At 42.2% G+C, this 27,159-nt stretch overlaps 1 protein-coding gene across 3 annotated transcripts in view; it reads right to left on the bottom strand.

The window, feature by feature from the left end:
- Positions 1-247: 247 nt before the first annotated feature.
- Positions 248-27,159, bottom strand: part of CRIM1 (cysteine rich transmembrane BMP regulator 1) — a 43,800-nt gene continuing 16,888 nt past the window's right edge. Inside the window, exons 3-16 of one of the 3 annotated variants that reach the window (XM_085862537.1) lie at positions 26,772-26,901; positions 26,507-26,625; positions 25,380-25,562; positions 21,234-21,431; positions 19,168-19,296; positions 18,629-18,785; positions 16,846-16,967; positions 15,825-16,043; positions 13,614-13,832; positions 12,222-12,440; positions 9,594-9,788; positions 8,668-8,784; positions 2,612-2,811; positions 248-1,929 (exon numbers count right to left, since the gene is read on the bottom strand). In XM_085862537.1, the coding sequence (XP_085718663.1) occupies positions 1,780-1,929; positions 2,612-2,811; positions 8,668-8,784; positions 9,594-9,788; positions 12,222-12,440; positions 13,614-13,832; positions 15,825-16,043; positions 16,846-16,967; positions 18,629-18,785; positions 19,168-19,296; positions 21,234-21,431; positions 25,380-25,562; positions 26,507-26,625; positions 26,772-26,901 (2,357 nt within the window). In that variant the 3' untranslated portion in view covers positions 248-1,779. Of the gene's footprint in view, positions 1,930-2,611; positions 2,812-8,667; positions 8,788-9,593; positions 9,789-12,221; positions 12,441-13,613; positions 13,833-15,824; positions 16,044-16,845; positions 16,968-18,628; positions 18,786-19,167; positions 19,297-21,233; positions 21,432-25,379; positions 25,563-26,506; positions 26,626-26,771; positions 26,902-27,159 lie in introns of all 3 variants that reach the window. The other 2 variants (XM_085862527.1, XM_085862545.1) reach the window with 2 other exon arrangements.

The following is a 27,159-nucleotide window of genomic DNA, read 5'->3' on the forward strand; positions in this document are numbered from 1 at the left end:
TTGAAGCACGTAGAGGAACTTCACTCCCATGTAAAATACTTGTCTCTCTAAGCCTTTGCATGTAAAGGACTGGTCTCTCCATTCCAAGCATTATTGTCTAAGAAGCACATTCCTCAACCTCCTGCCCCCCCCAACTCCCCCCCCACACCTCCTCTAATCTGCCCCAAAGCGTCCCACAAGCCTTTCACTATTGTCCCACGGAACAATGAAGCACAAAATGCACGTAAGACACGCCTTATTCTAAAAGTTGCACGGGCGGAAATTTTTATTTTCATCATTATTTTTGTGAAAAGAACCAGAAACAAAAAGCGCAACGAGCAATTATCAGAGAAATAAAATGGAATGCAAGAACGCTCGATCCCCAGAGAAATCTTTTTCAGGTACATTCACTTTACAATATTCCATACAAACTCGTAGAAAAAAAAAATCGCCTGTCTAACATCTTTGTAAAAATAACCTTTCTTTTTTTCTTTTTTTTTCTATCCAAAATATCGAACAGTTTAACTGAAAAGTCTAGGACAAACAGGCCCAGACTGTTTTAAGTCAGGTGCACTCAACCACGCTCAAGCTTACTTTGCTGTACAGTGCAAGAGTCTTTGCAAAGTTTACATTTTGCTTTGTTCATGTCAAACGCATTATTGATGCTCTCAAAAAAATGTTAATATAGCATGGCAAGCTTGTTTATCGTATATAGCGGCCTCACGCTTGTCTTATGCCTACAGTTTCATGACCACTAGGTCCATACGGCAGGAAACCAAGAAACCAATATCATCACTATGTATGTACAATACATCCTATATAGTGCTTCTTTTTGTTTTTTTTAAGAAATAACACAACGAACCGGCAGCTGAAATCTAAGCAAAAAGGTGCTTTCTACAGCGGCACGACGGCGAATCGGGGGTCTCACTACTCGCACAACATTCCTACAGTCCATTTCACACAAAAGAAATATTCAGCAGTAAAGAATCTTGTTAAATGTCCAGGTTGGCAAACCTCACTTCCTAAAAAGAACATGTCACTCCCTCGAGACCTGTTGTGAAAACAAACTGATCACATAGACTAATAATGCTCCCACCCCCTTGCTTATTTGGAAATCTCCCCCTTCCCTCCCCCATAAAGAAACATGTAATCATTACAAGCAATACAATAAGTGATTTGTGTTAAAAGCAGAACCATTATAAAAAGCCTTAGAAAAAAAAAAGAGAAGATGAACAACAGAAGGTAGAGAGAGAGAGAGTAGTAGTAGTAGTAAAGAAGAAGAAAAAGAAGAAGAAAACACAACATACAATACCAAGTGCATTTCAGAGATGAAGTCACGACATTCTTGACATTCAAAGGAGTTTCGCTTCCTTGAATGCACATCACAAGGCCAAGGCCAAAACCTCATCATTACCCACCAATCCTACCATATTCATTCATGAGTGGCAGGCCTTATTCCAAATCACATGTCCCATTGGCAAGCCTCAGTCGTCATTGCTAAACTGCAGTTCTTATTTCAAAGAATTTTAGGCCTCATCTTAAAAACTGAAGCCCAACCTTGAAATACCAGCCACAACTAGGCCCATTCCCGAAACCACAACCCGAGGCTCTATTTACAAGTCGTCTCCTCATTTTAAAACCCAATATACCGCATTTCAAAAAAAATCCAAAATCTTCTCGACAAATATCTCAACCCCCCCCTCCCTCCAACCCCACCCCTCCCCCCAGAAACCTCCCTATTCCTTAAATCTAGACCCAGTCTTAAAAACTGCATTCAAAATCCCTTCCTTCATATTTTTCCTAAACACTCGCCCCATTGGTGTGCAACATGCTATAATAGCCACTGTAGCGGGGATCAGGTTCAGCCAGCCGTTGGACTTTAGCCGAACTATTCAGTGGCACCTTGGTGGAACTGGTATTCTTGTCGATTTCATTGTTCGGGTACACCGTCTGTCAGGGTCATGGTTGATGGTAAAAAGAAGCAACAGTGATCAGATGTGCACAAATGCACCTTACAAAATAATGATACATTGAAGCAACAATCACTTCAGTTTGAACTAAACTGAGCCCAACAATTCCTTTGGGATGTCGATTGCCTTCACCAGCCGAGTTCTGAAGCTTTTGAAGGCTGCTGTTTGTCTGCTAGGCCAGAGGGGCCGTCTCCTGGAAATTTCCGAGCTTCCTGTTATGCTGCTCAAGGAGTGTTATTTACACCGTTCTTTCCGGGTCATTCCACTGGCGTCTGTCCCCCTCCTCTCCCTTTACAAACTCCAATTCTCAACGTGAGGATTTCCTGATGCCGTGGTCCATTCCTGGGGACTCCTTGTGCGCCAGCAGCGGAAAAGGTGCTGCAAAATCTCTCAATGGTGACCTTCAAAATTCCATGACATAGCCATGAGACAAGGAACAAAAGGTAAGCTGGGTACTCTCCAACTCCATGATCCTATTTTTCTTTGCTTTTCACGATGTAGAGCATGAATGAAAATAGGATTTTTTTGGATCCAACTTGATCAAGTGAACCCCAACACTCTTTAGTCGATTTTTTTTGTTTTTTTTTAAATGAAATTTGTGTGTCAAGCGAGTAAAATGTGAAAATGATGAGGTCTGGAAGTAATTAAATGTTGGTCTTTACCTTGACAGGTGGTTTGTACAGCTGTAGAGGGATCCATTGGCGCCGCCGTGATAGTAGCAGAGCAAGCAACAATGCAGAGAGTCCTAGACCCAGGACTCCAACTACCACCCACAAAATTGGCTGCAGAACCGAAGACACATCATCCTTGCTCGACTCCAAATCTTCCCCCATAGCTGCCTCAGGAAGTGAATTTTTTCTTTCTGCCATGACATTTGGGTAAAGTCAAGCAAAGCTTATCAAACACTTTAACAAGGAATAACAAGGAGGTAACAAGAAACTATGACACAAGAGAAGGCCATGAGGCCTAACATGCCTGCACTAAGCTTCAAAATTTACCAACATACTTCAAAGTTTTACAAAAATATTTAGTCAAGGAATCTGCTTTTTCTTCTTCTTCTTGCAAATGGCAGCTTGGCTGCCGGGTGACTATCATTTTGTTGGGGCACAACTATACCGCTGATGCATTGGTCCTCATCTCGCCGACCTCAGAAGGATGACAGGCTGAGTTAGGGGTCTTTTGGGTCTTTTTTGGTCTTTGGTGTCTTTTGGGTCCTCTGGTCTTCTGGAACTTTTAGGTCTTCATGAATTAACGGTCAATCAGGATGTGATTAATAGGCATATAGTCTTCATGGCTTTATCATGATTTTCGCATGTGTGTGTATATATATATATATATATATATATATATATATATATATATATATATATATATATATATATATATATATATATATATATATATATATATATATATATATATATATATATATATATATATATATATATATATATATATATATATATATGTATATATATATATATATGATCATGATATGACTCCAAAGTGTGAGAGGTGTGAGCGCCAGAATTGTGTCCCATGCAGCACTTGCTGCATGTCTCAGGAGTGATAAAGCCCTGCCTGCCACACACGAACTTGACCTCTTCTTCACTTCTCGTGAGAGATAATGTTCCTGTGTGGCAGCTTCTGGCAAGTAATTACATTTCACATCATTGTAATTTGTTCTTTGAGATGCTCTCTGCCGGGAGCCGCAGACACAGCTCTGTGTCGTGACGGTGACGTCACGGCGTTCAGCTTAGGTCAGAGAACATTGTGTGTGTGTGTGTGTGTGTGTGTGTGTGTGTGTGTGTGTGTGTGTGTGTGTGTGTGTGTGTGTGTGTGTGTGTGTCATTGGTTATCTCCACATGCGAGTTTCAGAGCATAACATATGTGGGCATCAAGTCCTTGTTTTCAATGATTGCTTTTGGTTCAGATTTCTATGAGTTTCCTGAAACTCCAGATACTTTGTTGTGCCTTTGTGTGTACAGCTTTTCTGAAAAGAGTTTTTACATCTCAAAAGGAGGTAACTTGTGCTTTCTGTTTCTCCCTTGCAAAACCTACACCTGTCCGATTGACTGTTCACCACTTTCTTAAAGCCATTGGTGTTGTGTCTGTGGTCTTTTGCATTTATTATGATTCATTTTTCATCCCAGTTCAGTTGACCTCTTCTTAGCCATTCCAATGAATCTTCTTTGGTGATGCCCAGTCTGTCCAACTGTTTTTTTTTTAATACCTCCCTGCTCTTTTATCATTCTCCCAATTGTTGGCGTGTATCTGTTGATATTTTGCTTTGTATTTTTATTTTGTCTTTTTTTGCAATTGTTGGGGCTGTATCCGTTGCTGTGTCTGTTTCATGTGTGACATCTTCCATCTGCACCCGTCTTTGGAATTTTTTTGAAGTTGGGTTACGGATATTTACTGTCTCCATTTTCTTGTCTTCGAGTTTGCTTACAAATTGGATTCCGTAGTCTGAAGCACTTCTCATGTACTCAGCCAATCCTACTGTTGTCACTGAAGCACTTTCACTTGTTTGAGTTCCTTAAGGCCACAAACTCATTCTTGCCATGGCAGGTACATTGTCAGGAAACATTGATTTTTGTTAGGGTTGTCCTGTGTCCTGTGGGAATGCAGAATTTGGCCAGAGTGCCAGCACACAATGGCCTACTTTTTCTAATGGCATGATTGAATCTTCACCGAACACAAGTAAATGCCAGGTTTAAGCCTAATTCTCGATTCTTATTTTTTGGTGTAGTGTGAGACCAAGGTAAGTGAATGCAAAAGAAGAAAATAAAAAGGATATATAAAATATAAAAAGAAGAAGTCTTTTCTTTCAAGCTTCTGGGTCTCACTATCTGCCATGACCTTTCCTGGGAAAGTCACATTTCCAACCTCGCCTCAAAAGCCAGTCGCCGACTGGGAATCCTCCGTCGTGCAAAGTCCTTCCTCGGCCCTCTTGAGCTCCTGACCACTTACAAAGCTTTTGTCCATAGCCTGATGGAGTACTGCTCTTCCCTCTGGGCTGGTGCTCCTGCCTCCCACCTTTCTCGGCTTCACGCTGTCGAAACCAGGGCTTTTAAGATCATCGGCATCTCCCGCAATGAAGCTGAGTCTTTGGGCCTCTCACTCAATCACCGCAGGTTGGTCGGTGGTCTTTCTGTCTTCTACCGACTCCTCTCCAGCCTTGGCCCCCTGCTCTCTCTGCGATTTGTCCCCACCACATTTCCACAGGGCGCTCAAGGTCCGCCAACAAACCCCTTCTGGTAAAACTACCAAAATCACGAATCACTGCTCATCTTCACTCTTTCATTCCTCTTTTTTCCCGCCTTTGGAATAAACTTCCTCACTCTATTCTTTCCCATTCTTCCCTCCAGGCGTTCAAAACAGCTGTTCACCACCACCTCTTATCTTCCCCCATCCAAATCCTCGATCTTTTCTACCCCCGATAATCCACCCAAGTCCACTTCCTTCAATTCCCCTGCTTTCCTTCCTGCAAGTCCCTGTAATGTCCATCTTCTCTTTGCCATGTTCCACGTCCCATCCCCATCCCTCTCCCTTCCACAGTTCACCTAATGTGTCTGTTCCCCACTGTTTTGTCCCTTCCACTCCCGCCCCTCTTGTCTCATGCCTCCTTGCTGTGAGTTGTGTGTTAGCTCTCATACGAGCCTCGACCAAGGTATACAAAAAAAAAAAGTTTCATTACATTGCTCCCTTATGAATACAGGGCGTTTCAAAAAGATTGATGCAACTTTGACTTCTTGCCATTTCTTTGTTTTTTTTGGTGTCATCATGGTATTCGTTCCCTCGGATTTCTAGCTCCGTAGCTCAACTATGCCATTAACAGTGAAGCAGAAGACAAAAGTGGTGACTCTGTGGTATGAGACTAAATCATATGTAGACACCCGCCAGAGTTTCGGCTGGGAATACGACCTCAAAACATGTGATGGACTCACTAATTGTGCCATTAAACGTATTGTGAAAGATTTTCAGTATAAGGGTACAGTGCACAACCAGAGCAAGGGCAACAGTGGCAGGCCAGCATCAGTTAACAAGAGCCAAGCTAACATCGACACCATGTGGGGATTCTGCAGTGGACAGTCCTAAGAAATCTCACCGTTGGCACTCCCGGGAGCAGGCATCAAACCAACATCAGTCTGGCATATCCTCACTCAGGAACTGAAGCTTTTCCCAAACATCATCTCTATTAGGCATAAACTGAGTCAAGATGACATGAGAAGGAGACTTGATATGTGCAATTGGCTCAGTGACAGGATGGAGCGGTACCCAAACTGGATCAACCTGATGTGGTTCAGTGATGAAGCCAATTTCCACTTGAACGGTGCCATCAACAAACACAACAACATTTTCTGGCAGGTGTCTACATATGATCGTCTCACACCACAGAGCCACCACTTTTGTCTTCTGCTTCACTGTCAATGGCAAAGTTCAGCTATGGAGCTAGAAATCCCAGGGAACATACTAGTGGGGCAACTTAGCTAAATATAGCATAACAATTGTACATTTTGTGAGGAAAGCACCAAATTTGGCACACTAGTAGCCTATCATATTATGAACAGATTTGGATATTGGGCCATCTCAAATTTTTTGATGGCAGTGGAAAATGGCTGCCACAGCCATCAGCGGCTGAATTTGAGATGGCCCAATATCCAAATCTGTTCATAATATGATAGGCTACTTGTGTGCCAAATTTGGTGCTTTCCTCACAAAATGTACAATTGTTATGCTAAGTTGCCCCACTAAACAGCAGGATAACACCACCAAACCCTGAAAAGAAAAACGGTATGAGGGCAAAAAACAAAGAAATGGCAGGAAGTCAAAGTTGCATCAATCTTTTTGAAACACCCCGTGGACACCAACGAGGGAATGATTTAAAGGTAATGGTTGGAGCGTCTGCTCCGAGTCTGGAAGGTCGGTGGTTCAAACCCCAGCTGAGTCATACCAAATACTTTGAAAAATGTATTTGCTGTTTCCTGACTCGATGCTCAGCATAGAAGAATAAATACATCACACGGGGCAGCATATCGGGATAAATATAAAGGATAGTGCACAGACAAATAACCATAGGATGGCAATCAGAGCACAGAATTGATCGGCCTAATTAATAGCTTCCTCCTGCATTGAAGTTTCTCATCAGGGGATTCAAAGTGATCTTCAGCCCCCGTTGGACTTAGAACGAAATGAGGACTTATGGATTTGGTCTCGATTTCAGTGTCCGTGCATGCGTGCATCCGCAAACATATGTCAGACATGTATGGACTAATTTTATTCGAACTTGGCAAAAAGGCAACACATGATGGGATACATAAGCACGTAATTTTTTTTTCTCAATCAGATCCAAGATGGCCGACTAGTGGCTATTTTATTACTTAAATGTGTCCCCACCCATTTCCCAGACATTCATGGTCCGATTTTGTTCAAACTTGGCACAAACACAGTACAAACACAGTACAACACAGTACACAGGCAAAGATGTGCCCCTCACTTTATTTTGCGATGTGATTAAAGATGGCCAACTGGTAGACTGGCGGCCATTTTAGTTGTACATAAATATGGGCTAGCCCTTTAGCTCCATACAGCAAAATTACTAAAACAACGGGGGCCATGACATTTCATGTCTTTTTTACTTGTTAGCTCACCTGTTCGAAGAACAGAGAGCTATAGCGATACCCCCGACGCGAGCGTCAGCATCAGCGTCAGCGTGAGCATGAAAATGTTAAAGTTTTTGGTGCAAGTTATTTTTTCCTTTCTAATGTTTTTATCTACCACACTATTTTTTATACGCCCGATATACAGGGGGCTGCAAAAGTAGGTATACAGTAATGAAACAAAGTACAGTCCTTACTGTATACCTACTTTTGCAGCCCCCTGTATATATCGGGGCGTATTATGTGATTCCGTCTGCCCGTCCGTCCGTCCGTCCATCCGTTCCTGTCCGCACTATAACTCCCAAAGTTTTCAACTTTCACGTTTCATATCTGGTACATAGGTACAGACTGTGGAGACGGTGTGTCGCGACATACGTTTGTCATCTAAAGTGGTTGCCATGGCAACCAGGATGCTGTTTTCCATCCGTTCCTGTCCGCAATCTAACTCCCAAAGTTTTCAACTTTCACGTTTCATATTTGATACATAGGTACAGACTGTGGAGACGGTGTGTCGCGACATACGTTTGTCATCTAAAGTGGTTGCCATGGCAACCAGGATGCTGTTTTCCATCCGTTCCTGTCTGCAATCTCACTCCCAAAGTTTTCAACTTTCACGTTTCATATTTGATACATAGGTACAGACTGTGGAGACGGTGTGTCGCGACATACGTTCGTCATCTAAAGTGGTTGCCATGGCAACCAGGATGCTGTTTTCCATGTAGTAGCACAATTCTGTATATACCTTCTTGTTCGGGCGTATATTGTGCTCACTTGCGTTCTTGTTACTGATTACAATATACAAATATATATATATATATATATATATATATATATATATATATATATATATATATATATATATATATATATATATTGCTTTAAAATTATTTGGATCAGACTTCACTGCAATGCTTTATAAAAAATACTAATTATTAGACGAGTCTTTTAAAAACGATAAATGTATAAACAGGCGAGCATTGGGTGGCTTTGACACCAACTCTCTGGTTTTTGTATTGGTATGGCTTTCTAGCCAGTTTCAATCACTTTCTCCTTACCTGGCATAATGGCCGGTGCTGACTGAGTGGGAAACCAAGGCACCACGGCCACTGCAGGATCTGCTCCGTTGTCCGATTTGTCAATTGGGATGTTTGTGGCGATCGCAGAGAAATAATCTTCTGCGGTGATAAATACGAGGTGATTGGTAGAGAACATTCGCATGTTGTGTCGAGAATATGATGTCAAAGCCAGAAAGTAAAATTCAAGTTTGGTCCTCAGTTACAAAAGGCTCAAATCAATGTCGTTAAACAACCATGTGTGTGCCAACATAATGTTCAGCCATTTATTTTTATTTATTTATTTCTATAACATGTGTGGTCTATTTCAAAGTTTTTGTGGACCAATTCAACGTAACATATCCACCTCTCCAATACTGTATATATTTTAAATTAAAAGGTTACCCCTTGTCCGGACCACAATGTTCCAAGGAGGTCGAGCATCAACCATAACTAGAAACTATTCGTTTGCAATTAGCAAACTGTGTTGGTAATGTCAATGCAGAACATTTGAGTGGGCGATTGGAAAAGGTTGTCGGTGCTGCCACTATTTTAGGAGATAGTTCGGTCCAGGTCTCCATGTTAGTCATTTCCTACTCACCCACTTTTTTTTTTTCACACATTTCATATGTCAATGCAACTCACTTCCATTTCATTTTAGATCCAATGTTGCGTTTCTAATTACCGACTGACCCGAATAAAAAAAATTTAAATTGTTTAAATATCGATTCATTTGCTTATAAAAAGTTCTAAATTATAAAACAAAAATTAATGATTGCTTTGTGTATTATGTTCCATGAATGAAAAACATGAATGATACAATTTACATTTTACAAGAAAAATTTAATAATTTGCCAATGAATCCACATGCTGTGAATACAATTGAGAATGAGCAGTCATTTGATGATAATAAAACACACAGGCCTCACCTGATAAGCAAACAGGACAGCATGAGCCATCGCGGAGCTGTGGGTGGTCGCAACGTGGTGCCAGACAGTCTTCAAGAATGCACACGGCCTCACCGGCACGGCACTCGCAATGAGTGCACGCATCTAGACTCCACCGTTCACCTTCACCAAAAACTTGATCCGAGTAATAGCACACCTTCAGTGGCACGATCACCTCTGGGGAGGACAAGGAGTTTGGAAGAGAAAGAAAGTAGTGTCCTCCAGTCAACGATGTTACTCGCAGCCATGTGCTGCACATGAAAGCAGAGGAAGAAGAATATATTTTCATTCATGCGACACACGTCGAGTTCAATCAATCCATTCCAAGCTTATGCAACACATGACGACTGGTCGCATCATTTCTGGCATGTGCAACTGTGCCACCGATGCAGTGACTCCTGGAGGTTGGGACACAAATTTGGAACTCATTCAGGGTGCCGCTGATAACTTGCCCACTCTTTGTCGAAAGATACCGTGAGACCTTCAACGTGCACCGACTAATGGGAGCAGTCGAGGCACCCAGCTCAACATCCATCCAAAGATGGGCGCACACGCTGATGCAATCCCTAGTTTGAAAAGCACCAAGGTGATGGTTTATAGTTATGTCGAGAATCAAACTCAGGCTAGACGGCTCAAAGGCAAGTCTGCCGTCTCTGTGCTATCCTGCGAAATAACACATACAGGTTTTACATTTTAGTGCAGACATATTTTAAAAAGTACCAAACTAAAAATGGAAAGAAAGATCAAATTGTAAATTGCAATAAAAGCATGGATATACGCATGTGCAAAACAATTTGAGTGCAATTCAAAGCATGTGAACGCAGTGAGAAGATGCACGAGAGACATGAAAAGGGGATTCCTCCAAAGTATTAACAACTCCGACGGAGCAGCGGATGCAAGTCGCAAAATGATTAATGCACGAATGAGATGTGTGCTAGAAAATAGTGAAGTTCTAAAGCGAGAGCTGCAGGTGTAAAGAACACGGTTCATTCAAAGCACATCAGCAGTGATAACATTAAGATTAACTTTGAAACAGTATTAATTAAATTGCATTGATTGTCTGTGTTGGCCTTTTTTGGCATCCCCATCTGAGCATACAAGGGCTGTGATCCCACAATCAAATCCCCTAAAATTACCAAAACATTGGAAAAGCACATTGAAAGTTTAAATGAACCTTCTGAACCTGAATATGCATAATTTAACACATTGAAAAAGCAAAGTGTGTTTTATACTCGTCTTATTGTGACATTTTTTTGACAACGGTGAGCTATTACTATGTTACGTCCCTTGCATCTATTAGCATCACAAAGCACCTTGCCATAGTGGTGTGTCTGTTAGGAATTGATTCAAGGACAAAAACGTTGAATATCTGAAGTGACCAGCACAGAGCCCCCACCATACTAAGTCTCAGACTGCCGCTTGTAGGCCCGCTACAACAAAATGTAACCCAACACTGAACTGGATGCCTGGTGTTGGCTTAATCGCTCAAGTGGTGGGGCTTGGGATCCTCGGGTCCTGAGTTCAAATCCCGCTCAACTGTTGAATTAATACCAGGTGGGGTTGACTCAACCTGTCATCCTTCCGAGGTCAGCAAAAATGAGTACCAGCTTGCTGGTACCCTGCGTTGGAGTGGCGACCCGTCCAGGATTGTGCCAAATAGCCAAAGAGACTGCTTAGGCAGCACCAATGCTCTGCGCAGAGTATCGTCTCGATGGATGGATGGATGGAGCACTGAAATTGTACTTTCTCTGAAGGAGGAATCCATCCATCCATTGGGACCATACTTTCTGCAGAGCATTGGCACTGCCTAAGCAGTCTCCTTGGCTATTGGGCACAATCCTGGACGGGTTGCCACTCCGATGCAGGATACCAGCAAGCTTGCACTCATTTTGTCAACCTCAGAAGGATGACAGGCAGAGTCAACCCCACCTGGTATTAATTCAACAGCCAGCAGGGTTTGAACTCAGGACCCAAGGATGCCAAGCCCACCACCCTAACCATTAAGCAACACCAGGCATGAAGGAGGAATGGTGCACTATTAAGCCTGGTATTCACCAAAAGTTGGGAACTGAGAGTTAGTGACAGGGTCAAACATGCTATTATAAATCACCTAAAAGGTTGTGAATAGTTCAACATATTTACTTACGATTCCAATACAATTTGGTAAGATAGTCAACCGCATCGATTTGTCCAGTGTCTCGACTACTCTGAAATTTGTGGAAAGATTGTGTCCTAATGTCCTTGTTCTGCATAAGAGGCATTTAGAAGATTCTCCCTAAGTATTAGACCAGTAAAAAAAAAAAATCCATGTGTATGACATCATATTAACAATTACCTTGCTAATAATAATGATCATTATTGCAGTCCTTGAAGGATATTCATCTTAATTGCATCAGAATATATAAATAACAGTGGACCGACAGTAGGAAATTCATACGGAAGAACGCTCGCTCGTTTAGTATATCGTACCTGCGTCAAACTTTGTACAATCTACGTATATTTGCTATACACATGAACGCATCCAAATTTACAGGAGCAAGGTAAATTGTGCCTTACATGGAATTAATTTGTGAAAATAGGTTTTAAAATGTCAGCTCATGCTCCACATACCAAGGCAATAGGGGCAGCACTGGCCCTTTCGTAGTACCGGTCGCTTGCAAGAAAGCACGGGACAAGTCTCGGGGAAGCAGGTCACGACACCACCACGGCACACGCAGCTCACACATGCGTCCGCCTTCCACGCTTCTCCATCCAGGAACATGTCCTCATTTTCCGAGACACAAAACAGTGGCCAGCTGCTGTTCTTTGTTTCAGGCTCGGGTTCGGCAGCTGGACAGGAAAGAACAAGAAAGAAAACCCACAAAACAATGGCATGTCATGGTATGTCAGGCCAGGCACTAGACTATTCAGAATAGGCCCGGTTGCATCTGGTAATGTTTGCCAAAGTGGCATGTTTGTAAACATGCAAAATCTATCCAGCAAGAGGACTGGTGGCACCTCTAATGTTTGCAATCACTTAAGTAGCCAGTCAAGCTTCTATATTACAAAAAACAGAATTTTTGGATGTGCAGTACCTCTCCAGGCCATTCTAGGTAAATTGATTAAAATATGTGGAAAATATTTTACAAGGTGCTGAGATGCAACTATTTGTTTTTTTCCAATCACAGCATTTGGGTATTTTTTTTATTTTTTTTTTTGCCCGAATGGTCCTCAGAGATAGAGCCATCATGACAATGAGGATTAAAAAAAAAAACACACATTTAAAGGTAATAAATAAATATTAAATAAAAGAACATTTTTCCAGACTCGATAGTCGTTGACTCATCACGCAAGCTGAAGGCATCACGATTGCTGTGGTGCCCCGACTTGAGAAGTCATGGTGACGGTCGCATATCGGAGGGGGAGTTGCCATAGCGACATCCTCAGTCTGTATTACCGAGCAACGTAGCAGAAAGGAACGCAACATGGCAGGAATGCGTCTGTGACCGCTGTGCCCCAGATTCACACACTTCGAAACCACGCCACCAAAATCCATCAAACGGTCGCTACAATCGCATCATGTGAAAAATGCTCGTTTTGCGCATGAGCTGAAGTTCATGGGAGAGGATGAAGTAAGCAAGATCAATGGAATTTCATCATGAGAATGTTGGCATAAACAGAAAGGATTTGGGGAGGAGAAATAGACAAACAAAGACGATAAAAAAAAATAGACGCACAGAGAGAAAGGGATACAAAGGCAAAGATGAGAGAAAAGAGAAAGATAATACATATTTAGGTAGTCAAACTCAAACCAATGGAAGTCATTTCTTCCGAGACCTTCCATGCGGTTTCATTGCGGGGATTTATATGGGTGTGCACAGGAAGTAAAGAAATTGGTCCTAACCACACGGGGAAGTGCAGTGCAAGTCAACGGCAAAAAAAAGAACTAATAAAACGGTTCAGAGGCTTGCATAATGAGTCCAGTGTGAACCTCCAGAGGGTGTGGTACTTGCTGGGCCTCACCAGGACACACGGGGCAGCAAGACCCTTTCGGTCGCTCAGGATGGGTGCACAGCAAAGGTGGGCACACCTCGGCGTCACAAAGTATACGTCCCTCGTGGCAGGTGCACCGTGTGCATAAATCCACACTCCAGCTCTCGCCTTCAAGGAAGTAGTCACCTCCCAGGGCCTGGCACACGGAATTGAGCACCGGTGCCACTGGCGCAATCTGCTCCGTCGTATCTGAACGCACGGTGAGACAGCAGCCATCTTTCGTCATCGCTGAGTTGCTTTGTCATTGCAAACGATACAGTCATTGCAAAAACAGATACGAGCAAAAAAAAAAGAATAAGAATGCATCAGCGGTCACTGAGATGAAGACATTATGAGACATTAGGTGATTGGTATTCACAAAAGACCATCATTTTGTAGAACGTGTGCGTTACAATTATTGAGCCTGACGGTGCAGACGGTTGGCAACACAATGGCTGAAATAGGTTCAACTTTGTGGCCTAATCCACCTTGGTGATCTCTTTACAATTGCAGTTACTGTGCATAAACATTGCGGAAAGTACAAAACAAATGTGAAGTTTGTTGGAGAGTAAGGTGGATGTGGATTGATGAAGAAACCTAATAATCATTTTTCTTCACATCAAGTGCAGAGAAAACTGGGTGAACGGAAATTAAAGAGAAAAGTTTGATCTCTGCAGTGATCGAGAGTATTCTTCCAAGTGAAAATCACGACCAAAAAGGTGATGAAAGATCAATTAAAACAGAGAAGAAATTTTAGGGAATTAAAAAAAAAAAAAAATTTAACCTGCGAATCTTTTCACCAATCGCACACACTATGTACGAGGTCAAGAGAAGCAAAATTTATCAGCTTTTCGAGATGGAAAAGTGCAGCCTGTCAGCCAAACAACGAGCGAGTGGACCAAAGTAACGTCTTTGGGTGGGAGACGGTGAAGTGGACACAAAAGACTTTGGGGACGGCCATGGGGTGAGGCTTTCATGGCTCGTGGCTGAGAAGCCGAGAGCTGGCATGCAATGCAGGGTGAACCAAAGGACACCAAAGGGTTTACAATGGCTCAACAATCAAAAACACGGTTACTGTGGGGCAGTATTGTAGTGCACGCGAATGCCTTACGCAGAGGGTTGCGGCGCATTGGGAAGGCGAGGAGGGAAGCACTTCTCTGACTTCTCCAAATCAGACTCAGTCATTCACGTTTGTCGTTGAAACTGACGGCTGAATTGTTCATTTCGGGACATGCTTGTTTGGAGGACACATTTCTCCTTAGGTTTGAATCTGACCAACTCACCGTAATGCTAAATCAAGGTCGAATCTGACCAATCAGCAAGATGGACCCCTCACTGCTAAGCTTAGGCTTTGACACTTCTTTTCATGAAGGGTCCACATGGGGCTGGAATTCCTCGTGGGCCCCGACTTGACGCGACTCGAGTGACGATTTGACAAAGTCTTTTCAGATTAGCTGCCTTTCTCCAAATCCTCTGTGCATGAAAAGACCCACTGTCTGGTAGCCAAGCCCATGCAGGCCACGACCAGCCTGTATGAAAACGTTTTGGTAGTGCTTGCCAGCGTGGGTAAAGTTGGTCTTTCAATGCTTGCCTTTGTTACACATGCCTTGTTCACCTGCGCACCATGAAGTGAGCAATCCCTCCTTGGTGTTCGAAACATAGACTTACAAAATAATGATGTGCCATTCAAGTGAACCCAAAATGAAGACGATGTTGTGATTCTCGGCTGGTCACCACATATTTTTCTCCAACTTCCGCTTTGATGGAGTCGCTCAGATACGGCTCAATTCGAACATCACGAAGCTCGAGGAAAACGGGTTTTTATCCCACAATTATTCCCGTTTGATAAAACACATCGAGTTCTGTTGAACTCTGCATATTAACAGCGTAGATGGAGGGAGAGTGTGGAGAAGTAAGAAGTGCGGCCGAAAATAATAAATGAATAAAGAGTTGGCAGTAACACAAAATGCCTTTTATGATGCCTGTGTAATTGTGAAAGTCCTCATGGCAATTTGCTCAGGAATTTCCCATTATTCAGGCTCTGGCCTTTGAGAAGACCGCAGTGCACTCGTTTTGAACACACCATCCAAAACAAAAGTTTTAAAAAAATAGACAGAACAAGCAGCTATTAGACATAAAAAAAAACAAAACAAAAGAAAGCAACTTCTAAAGATAAAGTGACAAACTGATATGATGTCTGACCAGGGCAGGAGGGACAACAATGTCCAGGTTGGAGTTTCGGAGCCAAACAGGGGAGGATTGGGCAGGCAATCAACGAGCACATTTCACGTCCGCCTTGACATAAGCAGTGGCGACAGCCATCGTGCCACGATTCGCCATTTGCAAACCGCTGACCGTCCATCGACACGCACCAGCTTGACCCTGTGGGTGGCAGCACTGTTGCGAGAAGCTCCGGAGCAGCTGGGGGGAAGGTAGGGCACCAAAGTTTAAAAATAATAGTAATTTTAAAACAAAAAAAAGAGACAAGTATTCAAAACTCCATTCCATACCGTCACCAACAAAAGTAAGGCACACATTAGAATCATAAAACGTCATTTGTCCAATTATGCCTGCACCATATACATGCACGTAATGCTAATTATAGCGGTAACTCCAACTTACCTAGGCTCCTGACACATGATGGCCTTCTCTTTTTGAGAGACAACGTGGGGAGCATTAATGTTGTCACTGCCAATATGGTTTGAGTGACACCGTCAACCTAGCTATCTTGCTGACTCAAATGTATACACTGTATGTCATCGTGAATTTAGGTTGGCAATATATGGCATTCCCAAATGATCACAGTTCATGATGTTGGGATCACAGGTTAAAAAAAAGGGTTGGATTTCATCAAAACTGGGTATCAGGAAAATAAAATTCATCTTACTATAATTCACCATCTGTCCGTCTGTCTGTCTGTTCCCAGGTACCACAAAAATGGCTGAACCGATCGCAACCATTTTTTGGGTGTGTAATCCTGGGACCCCTTGCAGTAAAATAGGCATAAATATAGCAACATGACCCCCTTGATGGCTCCCCGAGGGAGCGGGTGCTTGTAAGTTTTTCAATTGAGTTTTAGAGAAACAGTACCGAATTCGTTAATGATAAAAGTCTCGAGGGTTGCACGAACCCTTTAAGGCATCATCGGGCAAGACAAAATCACCTTGAAACACTCGTGGCTGAGACTAGCACAAATACGTAGATATGACGGCCTCGACCTCACCTTTGCACTTGCACAGGCGGCATCCCTTGTTGCTATGCTGGAAACCATAGAGGCAGAACTTGTCACAGGGTGATTCCTTGCACTTAGCGCAGCGGCACACATTGCAGCCATGACGGTTTTTCCTAGTGTAAAGAGTGCAGCATTTGAGCTGGCATTAAAATAACAACTAGAAAGTATCTCAAAATGCAAAGCCCAACCGCATTCGCTTTGTACTCGAATTAAACTTGACGAAAACGACAGTTAAAGAAAAGAAACCAAAATGCACATTTTATTTATCCGTGTTCTCCATATTGTCATAATAAAGGTTTGCTGAAGAGTTGATGACAAAAGCTCAATTGGTAAAAATGTTATTGCCTGAAAAGACACACTGAGGCTCAATGGTAAATAAATTTAAAAAAACAATGAAGCTATTTTAAAACTAGAGTAATTCGACTGCGCGCAGTCGACGGGTAAGCCTCCGCCCTCCCGCACAAACACTTGAGTATTGACATATTTGACCCTTGACCTTTATCGTATCTGGCCCAAAATCTAATCAGTTAATTGCCCTGTCTAACTTTACCTTTGTACCAAGTTTGATGAAATTATGTCCAATATTTCTTGAGTTAGGGCGTAAAGAGTAAAATTTCAGAGTTTGACCTTGACCTTTGACCCTTGACCTTTATCACATCTGGCCCAAAATCTAATCACTTAATTGCCCTGTCTTACTTTACCTTTTTACCAAGTTTGATGAAATTCTACAATTTGCTTCTTGAGTTATCGCGTAAACGAAAATACGGACGGATGGATGGACAACCCAGAAACATAATGCTTCCGGCACCCTTGGTGCGGAGGCATAAAAACAGGTGTCTCACGCTTGACACGCTGCAGCAGGGTGAAAAAGTGCTAAAAAAAAGTCACTACGACTTTAGCCCCTTCACATTTTAACCCAATTTTTAGTCAGTTCCGAAGGATGTGACTTATAAAATGGGGGTCCATGTCCTCGATCCATCCATCCGTCCGTCCGTCCGTCCGTCCGTCCGTCCGTCTGTCCACAATCAATCTTTCAATCATTATTCTGCAACCTGTGGTCAGAATGACTTGAAACTCGGAGGGATGATACTTGGGGATATGCCGCAGAACCTCCCACAATAAAATTTCAGATTTGCTACCAATTGACTTAGTTAATTAGTTTAATCAATTAATCTTCAAAGTCCTAAAACTCGAAGAATATTCATAGTTTTTGCTTCTGGTTTGGCATAATGGTTCTATGGAACAATGTCTCCAGCTTGCCTGAGCGTTTTTTTTTCCAAATATTTGTCCAGGAGGAAAGATAATGAGTCTTAATGAGTATGAAGTTCATTTGGGCCGGAATAAAAACAATGAATGTTAATGAATATACCCAATATAGATGACGTCGGAACTGGCCAGGGCCCATGGGCCATATTTTTAATTGTGTCCATATTCTCATACTAAAGCACACACACGCACACACACACACACACACACACACACACACACACACACACACACACACACACACACACACACACACACACACACACACACACACACACACACACACACACACACACACACACACACACACACCTCCCGCTGCGTGGGGGACGGACGGGGTAATAATTTCAGAACAAGGCGACTGAAACATGAAAACAATAAACTGCCCTTGGGAGTAGGAGACATGCATTGCACATTTTCCAGTTGAACATGGAGTAAAAATAGTTTTTTAATATTTTGTTATTCTCAGCACTGGTGCTACTTGGCAGCAGAGGCAATCTTTACTTACACATAGCCATGGGGGCAGTGTTTGCTGCAGACCAGTAGCCGGCACTTTTTAGGGCGTAGCCTGCATTGGCATATCTCACACCCAAGCTCATCTCGAATCAACCCGTGGGGACATGTCAGTGAACAACCAGCCATACGTCCTCCACAATGTTCTGCTTCTGTAGTGGAGGGATACCAGCAAAAGAGAGAGGACGTAAGTGATGAAAGCACTGTTGATTTGGAAACTGAGCTTTCACAGGTGTATATACATGTAAGTACTATAAAAAATTTTCTTTACCATTTACATTGTATAGGCTCAATGGGCAAGTAAAGCAGTTCCCTCCAATCAATTGCTCAGATGGTTGCTGTCGTTTGATTGACATTCGACATTCGCGGTCAGCCCATGCAGTGTAAATGGTGACAACAGTGTTGGTGTGATGCAATCCTTCAATGTTTTGAAGAGCCACCCTGGTGTGTAGCTTGTGTTTGAAATGATGCAAAAATAATAAATGATAAAACATCAAAGATTAGGTGTCATCTGAGAGGTTAAAAGTTCCATACTGGTCTTGCATTGACAGAGACGGCAGCCATCGCGGTCCAGGCGGAAACCGAACTTGCACCGGGAGTCGTCGAGCGAGCAGTGGTTGAGCGGTGGACACACTGGTGGACGGATTGTGATGAACGTCGGCTCTGTGGCACAATCAGTATATCCAGATCAAGATGACCTCCAGAGTAAAGCATAAGCAACAAACTTTTGAAAGATACTCTGAACAACACCCCACCACCCCCTCTCTTCCCCTGAATAGAGTACATACGTTGTCGTAAAACTCGAAGGATACCTGATGTACCACATATACATTTATACATCTTAATGTAGGAACCACAGGTTGATTTTATTGAATGTGTCACAGGCTATCTCTTGTCCAGCTTGCTTCACATCTTTTTTTTAGTTGTGATATCAAGGCTTGTGGAATAGTGGGATGGAAAAGAGGCTGAAAGGTCAATAATGATGGAGAGGAACAGGTGTACAAAGAGCATGGACAAACAAGACATAGACAGAACAATAAATAGCAACAGAATGGACAGGAGAATGAAGTATCGTGAAAATATGTACGGGGGATTTGAGGACTTGGATAAGGGTTAAGAAAAAAATAATTGAAAGGGCTGAGGAGAGGTGTTGGAAAGGGAGTGGAAAGGAATGGGGAGAGGAAGAGGAGAGGAGGAGAGAGTGCAGGGAGGGGAAAGGGGCTGGTGTGTGGGGGAGGGGTAGAAACCTCATTCTTCTTTTTTGTTGTTCATGCATAATCACCGGTTCCCTCAAACACCATCATATAATTACCAAAGGCCTCTTTTGGCAAAGGCTACTAGGTCAGGTTGAACTATCAGATACATGTTGTGCCACCAACATATTTGCAGCAATGCCAACATTCCCTGACCTTGACATTTACACATAAACTCAATGTAACTTAATCACAAGGAGCCGCTCTCAAAAGTAATGTGCATGATGCAGGTGATTTTTGAGGAGGAGTGGACTTTGAACACACGACGTGGCAACAATCGCTGTTCACCTGAACACACTAGTTCATCTGCTTATTGAGCATGCGTCACAAAAGTCTGCTGTATACGTAAGATGGAAAAAAAATTACAGCAATTCCAACGAGAACATTTGCACTCTTTTGGCCTTTTGTGGCATGCACAGACACATTGAGGGTACGACGCGCCTCGTTTACTTTGACACTGTTACTGCATAAGCTTTCAAATTGGAGGCCTGTCATGGGTTCTCCTTAGAAGACCCAGGCGATTCACAGTCCTCCATGGAAGACCCAGCTAACATGACTGTATGTTGCAATTAAAGATGCCCTTGCACAATACAAGCAAACAATGATTGGCACCCATCTGCAGGCCAGTCTTTGTGACAGTATCAAAAGGACAAAAGACCACAGGCTACACTTAGGGCATGAAGTGTAGACCACCTGCCTGGACTGGCATCTCACAAGCTGTTGCGTGGGCACATTACCCATCCCCCAATATATATATATTTTTTTGAATTGACAATCACATTGAGATGTGGTACTTCTTGTGAAACTAGCTCTGTTTCCAGAAGAGTATAATTTTAAATAATTAATTAATGGTGCCTTCAGCTGGATTTAACTCATAACCTCTGGGATGCTAATCTAGCATCCTCACCATGAGGCCAACGTCACGCCTTCATGGTGAAGACACTAGACTAGCATCCCAGAGTTGGGTGTTCAAAGCATCCTATCAAATTTAGTAATTAGGGAGTGCTCGATGTGAATAAAACAACTAGTAGTGGTGGTCTAGGTCATGAGGTGACAGTTCGTGCATTTCTGCTGTAAATGTAGACTACAATATAATATATAAATGTCATAAAGAACCTGAGATAGGAATCACAATTCCATCAATGCGAGATAGAGTAACTGTGACAGATATTTTTGGCATTTATTCTGGCGAGGCTCCAAACAAACTATTTGCTCCAACAAAAAGCGTGGTTGCCACAACAGGATTATTGTGAATCTTGCGTGGAATCTTTTACGGGCCAGGAAAGGGGTTCACGTGAGATGGAGAGCGGCATTCCTGGTAAGCATGGCCATGCGGTGAACACATACCCTCACAAACGGGGCAGCACTCCCCCGGGACATGCACCGGGTGCAGGCAACTTTGTCCACATGCAGTCGCGGTGCAGTGATGCTCCCCATCTGCACACTGACAGAACGTGCAGTCGTCCTCACGCCATCGGTCACCGTGGGCACGGATATGGCCCTTGGCGAAGCAGCCGGCAGGGTTACTCACCGGAAAGAGCTCGTCTAGAAAAGCAAAATCATCAGCATTCAACCTCGGGTCCAACAGGTGGGCGCCACATTGTTCTATTAATGTGTGACTGGAGGATCAATGTTGCTGCAACTGTGGCTCAGCTCGGATCCATATGGCCTTGCCACTCGCATCGTCAACAGAATATTAAAAAAACAAAAGTCATACAAGTTCTGCACCAAGGCATAATTAAAACAATCAGCAAAGTTGATGAAAATTTGAACAATTGCAATTACAACAGGCCATAAATGTCGACGATGAATTCCCCCCCCCTCACCTCCCCCCAACCCCCCAAAAAGAAGAAGAGTTGAGAAAGTGGAAGTTCAGCACCGTGAGAAACATGTGGTATGGCCAGTAAAGTGTTCTCAACTCATATTTTGGGGAAGTCCATTGATTTTATTCTTTAGTGACCCATCTGCCACCCGTATTTACAAATAATAATATTCCTGGTTGATAAATATGTCGCAAACTTGCTTGAGTACATGGTTTATTGATCAAGTATAAACTATCTGCGTATTCATGAGCACTGCACCACTCTTTCTGCACTCCAGATTGAAAAACTCGGCTGTTCCAACGTCTAAACCATAAATTCTTCGAGTCGCCCACAAATGAAACAATATAGTTTTACAAATGCTCCACTCAAGAATAATGACATGCATATTTTCAACACTCGGTTCGTCACATGATGTCAACAGACCGCAAAACAGACTTAGGGGTGGCCTGGTTGGTGTTACCATTTGCCTGGTTGGTGTTACCATTTGAAATGATGGCTCATGATGCCGGGAAACAAGGTTCGAATCGCATATGCAATACATAGTCTAGTGCGTACTTGCAGTTCATGCGGACATGCACCGATATTGACTGGGCGTTTTTGTCCCACATGTGATAGATGTACAAGCTCCACTGCATGCTTTAGATCACAGCCTAAACAAGAACAGCACTCGTGAGAGCACACACCTCCACTAGGCTGAACAGTTTACATTTTGTATCCCACTGATAAGCCAGATCTGGATCCAGACCTGAACCAAAATTGAATCGGTTTGTTCTTGGCAACTTCCCATCTCATCCAAAACCTTTTGAAATATCATGATATAAAGTACTTTTTGGCCCTATCACTCAATTATGAAGAATCACTTCAAAAAAACAAGAAATTATAGTATCCGGATATTCACCGAAATCAAATCAACGAATCTGTCACATTAAAGTTGTCAAGTTATCTGAATCCGTCGATAACTTTTTGAGATATTGTGCTCACTGCTCACATATAGTTTTTGGCTCTATCTCCTAATGGTTTTTTGGCTCTATCTGTCCTAAAAGAAAAAGATAATTACTAATCACTGCAGTTTGTGGTTATCGCTTTCACAATGTAAAGTGGCCTCATAGAGAAGTTTGTGACAAACGTGAAATTATATGAAAAAAAATAAAATCTATAGTTGTAAATGATATATATATATATATATATATATATATATATATATATATATATATATATATATATATATATATATATATATATATGCATACTTCAATGTTTTGTTTTGTTTTTCTCTGCTTTGTCCTTATTTCATCTAACTGTATAACAAGAAAATCTGTCCAAATCCCATGGACTTGATATATGATATGATGTCACCAGTAAATAATTGATCAATTCACACTAACATAAACTACCAATGCACTTGGAAATTAAACCAGAGCCATAAATTAAAAAATATATATATAATTTACAGCTTCACAGTAATTCCCATGACCACATGGTTATGTCGAGTGAGACACTAACTTGGAGGTGCTAAACTTCGGTTGGTACTCCAGCTTTACAATCCAGCCACATTAAACTACCACAGGGTACAGGTGTAACATTGATAATTTCTGACGCAGGAAAATTTTACTCTTCCATACAGGTGAATGAGAATTTTAAAAAGAAAAAATTCTCACGACACATTGTGCTTCCACTTTATTATGCAACACATAAAATTTGGAAACAAGTCTGCGCCTTGTCACAAACGCACGGCTGGTCTAGCTGTTTCATAATATCAACAATTCTCCCACATCCCTTGAAGTCTCACATGTGAGTCACAAGCATCTCTCCAAAAATAGTTTGTGAATGTTCTGGTTATTGCAAACCGAGGTCAGATAGCAAAAGTTTGAACAAATCCCCAATCTTCCCCCCCCCCCTTTTACTAAACCAATTTTCCATATATATATATATATATAAATTTCCTCTGTCAGCTAAGGTGGACGGAGATTATGTTTTCAGGATATCTAAAAAATATATTGGCGGATTCAGACGAAATTTGGTGGACAGGTTGGGTGTGTGACAAGGACTAAATTATTAGATGTTGGTGAATATCCGGATGCAATAATTTTATGTGATTAGTCACCGTTGAGAGATGGGGCCAAAAATGATATAAAATACGAGATTTCAAAAAGTTATCGACGGATTCTGACAAAACAAGGTGGATGAGTTGGTTAGGCGACAAGAACAAGCTGATTAGATTTTGGTTAAGGTCCAGATTCAGATCTGGCCTATCGGTGGGATACAAAACGTAAACTGTTCAGCCTGGTGGAGGTATGCGCTCTACCGAGTGCCGTTGTAGTTTCATCCTTTATTCCTACTCTTCTTGCTTTTCTCAACCTCTCACCCCCATCACTCTGCACTTATAGTATGTGTAAATGTACTCCAAAAGCAATACCATCATGACCACTGACGACACCCTGCTGTTAAGTCTGCTCCCTCTGGTTTCAAAACTTTTTTTTAATTGCTTTATTGTTTGCTTTTGTCTTCTGTTGCCAGTTTATTTTTCAGGATGCATGCCCTATCTCACGTAGTTTAGTGCTTGGCAGCAATTTCCAGATTCTTGGTGTAACAAAGTTGTGCACTGAGAGCCAGCAACTGTTAATGAGCTGTCACTCAGAGCCCTCCCCGAGATGCATCTCAATTAATTGTGTTTGAAAACTTCTCAAGTCACACAAATTATTGCAAAGAATCAAGAGCCTTCCGAAGCCTAAAAGCGAAACCTTTATAATAATGGAGCAAGGCAATGAAAACAGGAAAGTATTCACATAATCTGTGATTAAGGCAGAGAAAGCAGCAAGTGGACATTATTCATCCAATATGAGAGCAAAGAGAGCCAGCCGTAAGAGGTTCTTGTATTATTTTGGAATATGAGGGTTGGCAAAATAAACTCAGAGGTTTTGAACCACTTACCTTTGAACCATCTTTTCGGGGTTTCATTCCTGATCAGAACAATAGACTGTAAACCTGGTGCTTTACAGGCAAGTCGTTGCATCAATGACTGTGCTGTCCATTGGAAGGGCATTAAGCTGGGTATCGCACCTGCTTGCATTTGCTGGTGGATTGCAAGACCCCATGGTATCTTTCACACGTTTACATGATACCGCCAATCTGCTATTGATCATGTTTTTTTCATTTCAGGCAACAAATGTAGCTTTAGAAGAAAGAAAAAACAAAAACTTTTCTCATCTGACCATGAAATCTATTCGAGCTCGATCGAAATTCTTGCAAACCTTTCGACTACATTTACGTGAAAAACAATCCTCCCAGTCTTCAAATCAGGACAGCCACAAAAATAAAATAAAAAAAGACGACAAAAATTTCTGACATGCCTAATCTCTGTCCATTCACAATGGGGCTCAGCACAGGTCTGCATGCAATACGAGGGATAACAAAAAAAGAAAGCAGCAGTTTCCTATTGTGCAAACAGCAAGCATGACTGGAAAGGTGCCAGGCCTATTCCCACCACATTCACCAACTTGCGGTGATGACAGTCAAAGCACTGCAAGTTGCCTAACATTCTTCTGCTGGCACACAGGGATCGTCCTTCAAGCCTGCTGTGTTAGAAGTGCTATATAATTCAGTGAGCAAAATGCCAACAAGCACGGCGTGGATTCAAAGAGAGTATGAGGTGTGCACTGCATAGGTGTACCTTCACACACGGGACAGCACTCTCCGTCAGGCACATAATGATGCGCACATGTAAGGCGCCCGCATTGCGCCGAGAAGCAGAAGCTGATGCCACCCCGGCAGCGACAGTATCGGCACACATCAAGTCGGTACAACTCCCCATCCATGTATTCCATCCCATTAAAGGCACATGTTGTACGTGTCTCTGGAATGCAGCAGATTATTTCAATGACCGAGGGACAAATTGGGGCCTAGTGAGGCGATGAAATAAATTTCATGGTGGCTTTTGGAAGAGTTCATCTTGTCGTCGTTAAGCGACAAATGTTAAACCCAGAAAGATCACACCTCTAGTCTCTACACAACCTTTTAAGATACACGGACATGCTTTATAGTCTCAGTCCTTAAAAAAAACAATTTTCAGTAAGAAAAAGAAAAATAAAGAAAAGCATTAACAGAAATCATTTTACTTCTTTACAATTGACTGTTAGGCGTTGAACTGTGTTCATTGCAATGTTCACAATTTTATACTTGTGATTTAATGTGAAACAAATTGTTTATTACATATCATTATGTGTGGTTTGTTGAGCCCAGATACCTTGACTGTAATCTCAAGGTATCAATAATTTTCTGGCTCCGTCTCATATTGACGAGTACTTTCTCGAGGAGGGGACTTTGGGAATTGTTGTGAGCCGGATATACGTGTCAAAGCACGTATGTATAAGCACCATTTGTTTTGCTGTGTACAGTGCCAGGGTGTTAGTGTAAAGCTTGAGTTTTTAATCCTTTAAATAAACTCGAGTTTGGACTCTGCCCGACTGCTGGGTGGACATCAATCGATCAAAGAACCTTGAGTTTTGGGACATACTTTATTGCTTTATTATCTCAGGACTCTTTGAAGGTTGTCAAGGAAACCATTGTGCGACTCAGAGCTCCTGAAATCAGAGTGGTGGGTAGGCCGTACCGTACAGAAAGCACCATTTTCTACACCTCTAATTAGACTGGGGGAAGATGTTACAATGGTGTGGGTAATTTATTACAACATTACTCGTACTTCTCACAGTTACATGCAAACCAACAAGACTATGCCACGATTGCCTTTAAAATAATTAATACTATTATTTTACAACAAGTTTGGTGAATGTTTCTTACCGTTGACGCACTCATAGATGTCACAACAGTGTCCTGGTGTTCCATTGCCAGATTGCAACAAACGAGGAACCATCGAAACGCCGCAACTTGGCTTTGTGCATATGCTGACGCACTCGCACCTAAAATGCACACAGCAACACATTTGCGCCCAAAATTTGCAACCTGACAAACACTCGTACCCAAAATGCACTCCAATACACACTCGTACCTAAAATGTGCGTTCACACCTAAAATGCACTGCCCGTTAGAGATGTCAAGGACTCACTTCGGAGCATGTGGGCAGCAATGGTCCTCCTTGGAGCTAGTCAATGCGATGATGCTATCAGGAGGGCAGCTTGTGGTGTGCACTTTTGGACAATCTGCCAGGCTGCAATTGCCGTGTCCACTCTCTTCTCCTGAAATAAATGTCAAGTACTGAGTCATTTCACCATCTTAATGTCTTCTTCAACTTTGAAATTGGCTGAATATATGTTTTCCTCGATAATGACCGGCGCTCTATGGTGAGAAAAAGAGTACAGATGCCAAGGAACGAATGAAGCAGGTGCCTCGTTTTCCAATTATATTTATTTATTTGTTTCTGCAAGATTTGAATAGCAATCGGAAAGTTTTTGAAGGTAACCTGGAAATTATGGAATGATTTGTGAAGAGAAATA

This window comes from Eptatretus burgeri, chromosome 2 (genome assembly GCF_056783735.1).
Source record: "Eptatretus burgeri isolate ZD-2024b chromosome 2, Ebu_testis_v1, whole genome shotgun sequence".
Classification (NCBI taxonomy): Eukaryota; Metazoa; Chordata; class Myxini; order Myxiniformes; family Myxinidae; genus Eptatretus; species Eptatretus burgeri.